Genomic DNA, 12434 nt, shown 5'->3' on the forward strand with positions numbered 1-12434 from the left:
CTAGTATTCTGTACTACCTTGACAGTTCTAATGCCTTTCAGCTGATTTTCATATTTTTTATGGATTTACTGGTTGTCCTTAAGGGAAGTGTGATCCACATTACTCACTCTACCAATATTGGAAGCTGAGTTCTGTGACTTTAATTTTCCCCTAAAAGATAGTATCTTTTGAAAAATAATAAGTTTTTTATTTTAATGTAGTCCGACTGAACTTTCCTTTTTACATATATTGGGCTTTATTATCTTTTTTAAAGATTTATTTCCCTACTCTGAAGTCATAAATATACTTTCACATATTTTCTTCTACAAATTTTACAAAAGGTTTGCTTTTCTTCCATGTATTTAATATACTTGCTATTTGCTTTGTATGCAGTTATGAGGCAGAGATCTATAATAACTATTTCTAGATGAATAATTATCCATTAATCACTTACTGAATTGTCCTTCTTATCCACACTGGTTTTCATGCCAGCTCATTCACCTACATTATTCATCTTTGATCCCACATATAGTGTTATGATGGAGATGGCTATAGGCTATTCCATTCATCTATAAAGTTAGCATCATAAGAATGATTAAGAATGCATGAACACTACAAGTCACTTAGTATTGCTTACCAATCTTAGGTTTTTCTAATAAGCTCACCTTTGCACAAAGTTTATTTCAAGCCATCTTCTCAAGCATTATTCTCCTCACCTCTCATTCTTAAATGATGATATAACCTCCTTCTTCCCAATGAATTGGAACATCCTCAGTTTCCCACTAACCTACCTGAGCTTGCACTCATTCTCTCCTATCATCTTAATCAGCATAGGAGAAGGGCCACTCATATCTAAACACTTATTCTTCCACTTGTACCTTGGATCCCATCTCCTTCCCCATCAATCATATGCCATCAACAGTTCATTCTCTTCCTGTGTTATCTACTCTCTCTCCTGGATTCTTCCTGCTATCTTTTACACATTTACACATTACATATCTTTCCTATCTTAAAAATAATCAAGCCACCAACCAAGCAAATAAACCATCCCTAAACTCCACTATTATCCTATTTCTTACTTTCTTTTATTCATAACTGACTTGTTGAAGTTGGTCTATACTGACATTCTCCATTTCCAGATATCCCATTTTCTTCTCATGCTGGTTCTCTTCAAAGTTTGTTTTTTATGAAGAGGTGTTGGATTTTGTCAAATGCTTTTTCTGCATATTTTGTCCTTTATTCTGTTGATATGGATTTGGTTGATTTTTAAACTGATGCTCAGATGGATCCCTGGGATAAATTCCACTTGATTATGGTAGAAAACCTTTTTTTATATGTTACCAAATTCAGTTTACTAGTATTTTGTCGAGAATAAGAGATAATGGTCTGTAGTTTATGTTTCTTGTGATGTATTTGACTGATTTGGGTATCAAAGTAATACTGGCCTCATGAAATGAGAGGAAGATGTTCCTTCCTCTTGTTTTGGGGCAGGGGAGAGTTTGTAAAGAACTGGTATTAATTCTTCTTTAAATGTTTGGTAGAATTCACCAGTAAAGCCCTTGCACCCATTCTCTCCTATCATCTTAATTAGCATAGGGCTTTTCCTTGTGTGTCTTTTTTTTTTTTTTAATTACTAACTCAATCTCTTTATTATACATCTAGTCACATTTTCTACTTCTTCTTTAGTCAGTTTTCTGTCTCCAGGGCATGTCAGAGACCTTCACAGCAGCTCCTCCCATCACAGGCCTTGGGGCCTAGTAGGAAAAAATGATTTTGTGGGTGGGGCCCAGGGCTCCCCTGCTGTGTGCAGCCTAGGGGCTTGTTGCCCTGCGTCCTAGCTGCTCCAGCCAAGGCTGAAAGGGGCCAATGTACAGCTCGGGCTGTGGGTTCAGAGAGTGCAAGCCCCAAGTCTTGGCAGCTTCCACGTGGTGTTGAGCCTGTGGACACACAGAAGTTAAGAATTGAGGTTTGGGAACCTCTGCCTAGATTTCAGAGGATGTATGAAATGCCTGGGTGTTGAAGCAAAAGTTTGCTGCAGGGTCAGAGCCCTCATGGAGAATCTCTGCTAGAGCAGTGTGGAAGGGAAATGTGGGGTTGGAGTCCCCACACAGGGTCTCCAACGAGGAACTGCCTAGTGGAGCTGTGAGAGGAGGGCCCCTGTCCTCCAGACCCCAGAATGTTAGATCCACTGAAGGCTTGCACCATGCACCTGGAAAAGCTGCGGACACTCAATGCCAGCCTGTGAAAGCAGCCAGGAGGAGTACTGTACCCTGCAAAGCCATAGAGGCAGAGCTGCCCAAGGCCATGCGAGCCTACCTCTTGCATCAGTGTGCCTTGGATATGAGACATGAAGTCAAAGGAGATCATTTCAGAGCTTTAAGATTTGACTGCCCTGATGGATTTCAGACTTGCACAGGGCCTGTACCCACTTTGTTTTGGCCAATTTTTCCCATTTGGAATAGGTATATTTACCCAGTGCCTGTATCCCCATCATATCCAGGAAGTAAGTAACTTGCTTTTGATTTTACAGGCTCACAGGCAGAAGGGATTTGCTTTGTTTCAGACTTTGGATTTGGACTTTTGGGTTAATGCTGGAATGAGCTAAGACTTTGGGGGACTGTTGGAAAGGCATGATCATGTTTTGAAATGTGAGGACATGAGATTTGGGAAGGGCCAGGGGCAAAATGATATGATTTGGCTGCGTCCCCAGCCAAATCTCATCTTGAATTTTAGGTCCCACAATCCCCATGTGTCATGGGAGGGACCCAGTGGGAGGTAATTGAATCATGGAGGCAGCTACCTCCATGTTGTTCTTATGACAGTGAGTTCTCACGAGATTTGATGGTTTTTATAAGGGGCTTTTCCCCTTTTGCTTGGCACTTCTCCTTCTTACCACCATGTGAAGAAGGACATGTTTGCTTCCCCTTCTGCCATGATTGTAAGTTTCTCGAAGCCTCCCCAGCCATGCTGAACTGTGAGCCAATTAAACCTCTTTCCTTTATAAATTACCCAGTCTTGGGTATATCTTTATTAGCAGCATGAGAACAAACTAATACAGTAGGCTTGTGTATCTAGGTTTGTGTATGTATACTCTATGATGTTCACACAAAGATGAAAGCACCTAATGATGCATTTATCAGAATGTATCCCTAGCATCAAGCAAAAGATGACTGTACTTCCTTCCTTCTGCTGTTTTGTTGCTGTTTTTAAATTTGCTCTCATTTTTAAAGTTTCTTAAGGTGGAAGCTTAGGTTTAGATCATTTTTTTTCTTTTCTAATATAGACATATTAAAGCTACAAAATTTCCTCTAACCATTACTTTTGCAGCATCCCATAAAATATTTTATGTTGTACTTCACTTTTATTCAGTTTAAAGAACTTTCTAATTTATCTTATGATTTCTTCTTTGGATCATGGGTTATTTATATTATGTTATTTAATTTCCAAATATTTGTGGAGTTCTCAAATTGTGCTGACTCAATATGCCCTCTGGGTCAGTGGAATCCTCACTGTCCCCAACCTCTTGGTCTATAGAGACCCAACTGGTCCTAGCTTCTGGACTCTTAAGAGGCCTCACTGGTCCCTGAGCCACCCTCAGCTGAGGTGGCCCTGCCATCTCTGCCCTTGGTAGTGTCCCCATCCTCTGGGTACCCCATTTCCTGCTTTTAGAATACCAGAAGTTGGACAGCTTTTCTTCTTTTCATCCTGTCTCTGTCATCTTCAAAATTAGCAGTGTTTCTGGGGATAGCATTGTCACAATTCTTGTTAGTTTTCCATAGATTTTAAGAGAATCCATACGATTAGGCACAAGGATTCTCTATAGATCCTTCTTGGATAACCCAATTTCTATCCTGGAGTCTGCTGAAATAGTTAATTGGATCCACAAATCACACCTAATCGCTTCATCAAAACATTCGTCCCAGTGCTGTCTCCAGAGCATGCTATCTGAGATAGGCTGAGAAATTTCCAAATCATCAAATGATTTTTGCTTAACAGTTTCCTCCTCAGTGTATCTCTTTCCTCTCATATTTTACCATAAGAAGGAAGGAAAAGACAAGCTACACCTTCTACCCGTTGCTTGGAAATATCCTCAGCTAAATACTCAAGTTCATTAGTTACAAGTTCTACTTTCCACCCAATAGCACAGCATGATTCAGCCACATTTCCGCCACTTCTAACAAGGATTGCTTGTTCTCTAGTTTCTAATACATGTTCCTTCTTTCATCTGAGATCTCCCCAGAAGTATCTTTAATGTTCATTATTTCTAGCAGCATTCTCTTCATGGCAATATATGTGTTCTCTAAAATGTAACTTTCTCTACTGTCCTCTTTACTTCTTTCTGAGCCCTTACCAGAATCACCTTTAATCCTCCTATTTCTACAATCTCTTCAAGGCTTTTTCTATTAAGAATTTCAAAACTCTTCCAGCTCAATCACTTACTCAATTCCAAAGCCACATCTATATTTTTAGATATTTGTACATAGCACCCCACTTCTTGTACCACAAACAAGATGGCATAATACAATAGAAATGTATTCTCTCATAGTCTGGAGGTTAGAAGTGCAAGATCAAGGTGCCAGCAGGGCCATACTCTCTCTGAAGGCTCTAGGGAAGTGTCTGTTCCATCCCATTGTCTGAGCTTCAGGTTGCTGGCAACCATTGGCATTCTTTGCCTTTTGGATGCATTACTCCAATCTCTGCCTCCATCATCACATGCATTCTCCTCTCTGTCTCCTCTGTGTCTGAATTTGCCTATCTTATAAGAACACCAGTCACTGGATTAGGGCCCACTCTAATCCTTTATGACCTTAACTTGATTATATCTGCAAAGGCCCTGTCTTAGGTCATTCAGGTTGCTGTAACAAAAATATCATAGCCTGAGAAGCTTAAAAACAACATAAATTTATTTCTCATAGTACTGGGGGCTGAAAAGTCCAAGATCAAGGCACTGACAGGTTTGGTGTCTGGAGAGGGTCTGCTTCCTGGTTCATAGACAGCCATCTTCTCACTGTGTCCTCATATGGCAGAAAGCCTTGGAGTGCTCCAAGTCCTATTTCATAAAGACAATTAATTCCACTCATAAAGGCTCTGCCCTTATAACCTAATTACCTCCCATAGGCCCACATCCAAATACTATCACACAAGGAGTTACAATTTAATATATGAATTTTGGGGGGACATAACATTCAGCCTACAGCAGACCCTATTTTCAAGTAAAGTTACATTCACAGGTAATGGAGGTTAGGGCTTGAACCTATCTTTTAGGGGGATACAATTCAATCCACAACAATGTGATAAGTATAAACCAAGATTTATTTAAACCACTGTGGGCCAGAAGCAGTGGCTCATGCCTGTAATCCCAGCACTTTGGGAGGCTGAGGTGGGTAGACTGATTGAGCCCAGGAGTTCAAGACCACCCTGGGCAACATAGTAAGACTCCGTCTCTACAAAAAAGAGAGTCATGGTGGCATGCACCTATATTCCCAGACACTTAGGGGGCTGAGGTAGGAGGATCACTTAAGCCTAGGAGGTTGAGGCTGCAGTGAGCTGTGATCACACCACTGCACTCCAGCCTGGGTAACACAGTGATACCTTGTCTCAAAAAAAAAAAAAAAAAAAAAAAAAAGAGAGGGACAGAGAAGGTAACCACCATTTATAAAAAGAGAGAGAGAGAGAGACAGGTGGAGAGACAGACATAGAAGGCAAGCAACACTTATTGAAAAAAAAGAAAGAAAACACACACACACACAAAACACCATGACATGCCTTTCAGTTACTTAACAGATAAAGATTTTTCAAGGTGAGGCCAATGACCTCACTGATTAAAAACAAAGGGAATTATCTGACCTGAACTGAACTTTAAAGATCTTGGGGAATTATAGTATTTCTTGACACAAGGCCAGTCACTTCTGTCAAAGTGAACCTTGGGAACTGTGATTATACTGGCCATTATTTTCTTTTCTGAATCAGAGTTTTCAGCACTGGTTCTGATTTTTAGGAAGTCAGTGTGAACCAGACATGCACACTGACATGTCAAAGATGTCTTATTACCCATAATTTAAAGATCTTATTCACAACAAACATGTTAATACTTGTTAATATTTATTTCAGCAGCAGTCTACTTGTTAATATGAGCAAAAGGCAAGTTAATTTTTAATGTGGCTTCACAATTTTGACTTCCTTTTTTTTTTTTCCAGAACTGGAAATTGATTTTTAAACTGAAATCCCTTCCTTGTGAAAATTGTTGCATAGTCTAACTATCAAAGAAAATTAATTTCCAATACAATACATGATAAACAAAAGTCCACATGTAGGTCTTTATGTTCATTTCTCTGAGGAAGAAGTTTGCAGTTTTCATCCTTTTAAAAATAAATTTACTGTCTCAAAAAGATTGAGAACCCCTGCTCTAGAACATATACCTAAGTTAGACATATGTTAATACATATGTTTGTTTGACCTAGTTTCCCCCAAGTGAAATGAGAAATAGAATTCAGGTAGAATATTGGTGGTGGCCTATCAGTTTCATTCTTGAAAATTTATATCACTCCCCATGCCTGTATTATCACTCCTAATCTCTCTGGAAACCCTTCATTTCCATTTACTTACGGACCATAGTTGGCTCTAGATTTGTTTTGGCCAGTCCAGCAAACAAACTCCAAGTTAGCTCATCAAACTCACACACAGAAAGCAACATCTCTGGCAAGACTCCACAAAGCTACAAATCTAACATAATCAGAAAGAATGGTTTGGCTTCCTTGGTCAAACACCCAGAAAATCTACGTCCATATCATCACTTTTGGGTAAAAGGTTAACAAAACACTTTACCTTTGTATATGAGAATTAACCTTTGGTTAATTTTCTCATTCTGTTTTATTGAAAACTTATTCATATGTCAATTATGTTACCCAACAATACTGTTTATGGTAAAAATGATTCCTGGTTACCAAAAGAATTATAAATGAACTATAAATACTGACTATAATGGATACTATAACTTTGGGCCTCCCTGAGTATACTGACTCGTGTAATTGGCATGTCTCTTGTAGAAATTCTAGAAGCTATGTCCATGGAGTTGTTATAAGACATATTAGCTCCTGTGGAAGTTTCTAATCCAGATGCATCCCACAGCTGCCCAGTGTAAGTCTCATCTCCTTGCATCTGAGCTGTCATCAACTCGGAATGGGAAGGCCAAAAAAAAAAAAAAAAAAAAAGCCTGGATGCTTATGTAAAACACTGTGAGTACCACTTCCACAGAAGAGCAGTAGGTGCTGCCTGCTGGTCAGTTGTGGTTTCTGTCCTATCCTTCTAAGTGAATCTGATGCCAAGGGTGATCTGCAGTAGTCTTGAAGGTCTAAAAGTCTAGTTGAATTCAAGAAGAACATTCTGGGGGGCAATGATATACACCCAGCTTCTTTTGGAAACTACTCGAAAATTTATGTTTCTTCCTTCTCTCATCTTCTTATCATCTAACACAATATGTGGTAATAGTTAACTATATATGTCAGTATTTAAGTTATAGGACATGAAAGAAGGAGTGTTATCAGCTAGGAGCAGAATGAATGTCATTCATGGGCCAAAAAAAGACTATTTTCCTCTTTTGGGAAATGGTTAACATGTTAATAGTTATGTGATAGTAGTGTTATGTAAGGTGGAAGCACAACTTCATTATCATCATAATTTGGAGAATTAAAGCATGGCTCAAAGAAACATGTATGGTACTAAGTTGACAAGGGGCAGACCATGATGCTTTTATAATGTGTCATCTTGCCTAGAGTGCACTAGTTTTCCTAGGATTATTTTATGTTTACAGTTTGGGTGGGCCAAAAAGGCAATTTTTGGGAGATGTGTAATGTGGAAAGGAAATAGTAGCCATTTGTAATTCATATATGTTGTTGCTGACTGGGGACACACTTAACTGACTCATTTTGTTGCAGCTTGGCCTGCAACTACTCTACCATCCTCTAGATCCTCCTTCAGCTTCTCCAACTCCTGGCCTATGTATGTGTTTTCATGACAAACAGTCCCAGCTTCTGAAGGATACCCTCACCATCAAGCTCAAAGGCAACAAGAACTAACATGGATTTCAGTCCATTTTCATGAGGTTCAAGTTTGTACTTGTGACTTCCAGCCTGACCCTGACTTCTTCCATTTTACTTCCATCTTCCTTTCTAACTACTCTGCCAACATCAAATTCCAGCATCAGACACAACAGCATTATAAGACTGCCTAACCAGCTCTCATAATTGTGCAAGCCAATTCTCTTTAACGAATCCATATATACATGTACATATATTTAATTACTTGTTGTGTGTTTCTGGTTGAACGCTGACTGATATATCAGGGATAAAGAAGGTCATTTCATCATGAAAAAGGAGTCAGTCAAGAGGCATAACAGGCTGGGCATGGTTGGTCACACCTGTAATCCCAGCACTTTGGAAGGCCAAGGCAGGCAGATCACCTGAAGTCAGGAGTTTGAGACCAGCCTGGCCAACATGGTGAGACCCCGTCTCTACTAAAAAAACAAATACAAAAATTAGCTAGATGTGGTGGCACGCACCTGTAGCCCCAGCTACACCGGAAGCTGAGGCACAAGAATAGCTTGAACCCATGAGGTGGAGGTTGCAGTGAGATCATGCCACTGTGTCACAGGATACTTTGGGTGTTGCTTTTCTGGTCAGAAACCTCTGTGGCCAGTGGTACCTTTGCCTGAGTTTTGCTTGGGCCCACTGGGATTGTTCTGCCCACTCAGGCTGCGCTTGGCTAATGCTACCAGCCTGGATCTCACCCCTGCCAAAGGCGAGCCAGCTGTGGAGCAGCAAGGGGTGTGTGAGCAAGAGAGTGTGGGGTCTGGCCACTGCACACAGTCAGGCACGCTGGCTGCAGCAGGGTGGGCAGCTCCAGGTGCTACTATGGGCCCTGGCTCACTGTGAGGCTGTGACTGGACTAAGTACACCGCGGTGGTGCCCAGAAGCTTGGAGACTCCAGGAAGTGCAGGGCCCCAAAGGGAGTCACAGTTCTGGCTCAGGAGCTTCCTGGTCTGGGCTCCCCGAAGGGCCACAGCTCTTCTCTCCTTTGCCTGCAATGTGGTGAGCAAGGGGCATGTTTCAGCCCTGTTTGTGTTATAGCTCTTTCAGCTCCACTATTCAGCAGGTCTCAAGTTTTTGTCCAGCATCCAGAAAGAATGAGGTAGGCAGACAAGTGGAGGCTGAGCAAAGTGAAGAGGAGCTTTACTGAGAAGGAGGACCTTTACTGAGCAACAGGATAGCTCAGAGGAGACCCTGGAGTGGGCAGCTCCTTTCTGCAGGCAAGACATCCTGTTGTCTCTGCAGCTTTCAGCAGAAAGAAGGCCCTGGAGTGGGTAGCTCCACTCTGCTGGCAGCTTGTCCCATCATCTCTGCAGCTCTCAGCAAAGAGGAGGCCCTGAAGTAGGTAGCTCCTCTCTGCAGGTTGGTCCTCCTGTTGTCTCTGCAGCTCTCAGCAGAAAAGAGGCCCTGGAGTAGGTAGCTCCCCTCTGCTGGCAGGTCTTCTCCCCAAGTCTGGCTGAGTCCAGGGACTTTTACGGGCCTCAGAGAGGAAGAAGTGCATGCTGATTGGTCCATGGGCAGATCCAAGAAAAAGCACCACCAGTTCCCTCTCCAGTCAGGGGGACTGGTGGCCTGGTCATTAGGCTTCAGGCCTTCCCTGGGGACTTGCCCCTTTCTGCCCCAGAGCATGTCGCCTCCTACTGCTTTCTATGGTGCCCAGGCTGTTTGTGGGGAGAAGCACCTGCAGGCCAATGCCAAACTGCCCTCGGCCTTCCCTTGGCCTCCCTCCTATGTTTGTCAGCACCCAAAGTCTGGAGGGGGCTGAGGCAGCAGAGGAATGGCCTGTCAGTACTGCCTCAAGTATGCGCACAACTGGCTGGGCTGCAACAGCACCCTGGCTCAGCCCCAACCTTGCTCCTAGATGGGAGCAGTCACCATGAGCAGGGTGAGGCCAGGCAGCAGAAGCAGATACCTCTAAGCCTGCTGAGGTGGGGGTGCCTTCCCAGGCCCATAGAGTGCAGAGATATTCAGGTTGGTCCACAGCCACAAGTTGGGTGGCTACAGCTGCACAAAGGAGGTGGGGGGATGCAGGCGGGGCTCCGGCCTGCTCCCAGCCTCCAAGAACATGGTCTGTAGCAAGGACTCGGGTGGCTGCAGTTGGACCTGGGAGGGTGGGGCTCCTGCCTGCTCCTGGTCTCCAAGAACACAGGGAGGCTCAGCCAGCATCCATCACTTGGGCAGTTGCAGCTATGCCCGGGGAGCTCCCACCCACCAACTTGGAAGGAGCTGGGCTCCTGCTTGACCCCATTCCCTCTGGCTCTGTGAAGCTCACAGCACGGGCAGAGCCTCCCGGCTGCAGCCAGCATCTTGGCAGTGGCCACTCCAGATGGTCCAGATGGCCCACCATTGCCATCAACAACACTCCAGCCTGGGCAACAGAGTGAGAGACTCCATCTCAAAGAGAAAAAGGAAAAGGAATAATAATTCTAAACATTTATGCAAATTGTGAGCTTCAAAATACATAAAATTAAAACTGATAGAATCACAAGGAGAATAGACAAAACCACAATTATTGACAGAGAATTCAATACTCATCTTTCAATAATTACTTTTAAAATTAGTAGAAAATCAGCAAAGCATATAGCAAACTTCAGTAATACCATTAATCAACTAACAATAATCAAATAGTCGACCCAACGGCAGCAGAATATATTAATATATCCTTCTCAAATGTGCATGGAACATTTATGAAGACAGACCATGTTTGGGGCCATTAACGAGTCTCAATAGATTTTAAAGAATTCAAGTCATACACAGTATGTTCTTTGACCACAATAAAATTAAATTAGAAAGAAATATCAGAAAAATTTCTAGAAACCCCCCAAATATTTAGAAACTGAAAAAATCCAAGTTCAAAGTATTCTGAACTGAATGAAGACAAAAACACAACACATCAGAATTTGTGAGATGCTGCTAAGGCTGTACTTAGGGGAAAATTTATAGCACCGAAGTTCTATAACACAAAATAAGAAATATCACAAATCAGAGACCTCAACTTCCACTTAAAGTAATCAGAAAAAAAGAAAAAGGCAAATTAAACCCAAAGCAAGGAGAAAAAAGGAAATAAAAGGGGCAGAGTGGAAATTAATAGACCAGAAAATGAAAGACAATTTTTAAATAAATGGAAAGCTGGTTCTCTGTAAAGATAAAAATGACAAACCTCTGGCCTATCTGACAAGGGCAAATGGGAGAAGACACAAATTACTAAGAGCAAGAATGAAAGAGGTAACATCACTGTAGATTCAACAGATACAAAAAGGACAAAGTAATATTATAAACAACTTTATGCCAACTTATACAAAATTGGCTGATTCTTTAAATGATACAAAATACTAAAGCTTACCCTAGAAGAAATATATAACCTGAATAGCACCATATCTATTAAAGAAACTGAATTTGTTAAAGTCTGGAGGGGGCTGAGGCAGCAGCTACCACTTAGCCACCCACTATTTTCTGAAATCTCTTCTTTCCCCACCGGATAGGTTAATCCAAGTCACACGTCTCATTGGTCTCAAACCAGAAATGAGATCCTAACTTCTCATTTCCTAAGATATTTATATGGACACAGCAATATCCTTTCCTACCCTGATTACCCCGCACCCTCCATTTCGGGTCCTTCTCACCCTGATCAATGAGAATTGTTCTAGGAAGCAAACCTTAAATAGACCTTGAACCCTTTCTAGATTGCAAAGTAGATAAAAATCCAACTTTCCGTTAATTCAGGGATTAATTACTGAGCATCACTTATTTGTTGCGCATTGGTTCTCAAAATGTGGTCCCAGGACCAACAGCTTCAGGATCACCTGAGAATCTGAGCTGCCACCGCCCCCTCCCCCACGACTAAATCAGCAAGTCCAGAGTTGTGGGGCAGAAGTCAGTATTTTAACAAGGCCTCCAGGTGATTCTGATGCGCACCACTCTTCTGGGGGTGTAAAAAACCAGAGAGGACAGGAAGAAAGTTAGAATTAAAGCATACCTACGAATCAGACAAGCTTCAGGGGGAGGGGCGGTTATTTAAAAAACGATAACTAATTAAGAACTTGTATGTAGTAAGAAAACCTACCCTGCCCCAGAGAGCTTTCCCGAAAGATAACGGATTCCGACATTCACCTCAAGAACCGGCAGACAGAGCAGCAAGGGATCTGTCGCTGGCCAAGCAGGTCCCTGGCTAAGGCACTGCTAGGTACAGCTCGCGGGTTTTCGGGGGTTAATTCTCGGCAACCCTCCCTCACCCGATGCCCCTTCGCCGCCCTGCGCCTGCGCAGTGACGCGCCATAGAGCTGAGCACTCCTCCCAGATTCCTAGAGCTGACAGAGCGATGGCGGGTTCGCCGGGTGTGAGGCTTCACAGCGGTCCGGTGACCAAGTCGAG

At 42.4% G+C, this 12434-nt stretch overlaps 2 protein-coding genes and 1 long non-coding RNA gene across 6 annotated transcripts in view; 2 read left to right on the plus strand and 1 right to left on the minus strand.

The window, feature by feature from the left end:
• ZSCAN30 (zinc finger and SCAN domain containing 30) overlaps nucleotides 1-12293 on the minus strand; it is a 35279-nt gene extending 22986 nt beyond the window's left edge. The window contains exon 1 of one of the 3 annotated variants that reach the window (XM_021930084.2): nucleotides 12127-12293. The gene's annotated coding sequence lies outside the window, so the exon portion shown is untranslated. The remainder of the gene's footprint in view (nucleotides 1-12126) is intronic. The other 2 variants (XM_017951664.3, XM_003914299.5) reach the window with 2 other exon arrangements.
• Nucleotides 1-12434, plus strand: part of LOC101008249 (zinc finger protein 271) — a 38752-nt gene that overhangs the window by 5379 nt on the left and 20939 nt on the right. Inside the window, exon 3 of one of the 2 annotated variants that reach the window (XM_031658780.1) lies at nucleotides 7026-7116. In XM_031658780.1, the coding sequence (XP_031514640.1) occupies nucleotides 7095-7116 (22 nt within the window). In that variant the 5' untranslated portion in view covers nucleotides 7026-7094. Of the gene's footprint in view, nucleotides 1-7025; nucleotides 7117-12322 lie in introns of those variants that run through there. The other variant, XM_003914301.5, reaches the window with a different exon arrangement.
• Nucleotides 7126-8276, plus strand: LOC116271464. The gene is made up of 2 exons (XR_004180052.1): nucleotides 7126-7214; nucleotides 7914-8276. It is a non-coding gene; the product is annotated as an uncharacterized LOC116271464 (long non-coding RNA).

This window comes from Papio anubis, chromosome 19, assembly GCF_008728515.1.
Source record: "Papio anubis isolate 15944 chromosome 19, Panubis1.0, whole genome shotgun sequence".
In the NCBI taxonomy this organism is placed as follows: Eukaryota; Metazoa; Chordata; class Mammalia; order Primates; family Cercopithecidae; genus Papio; species Papio anubis.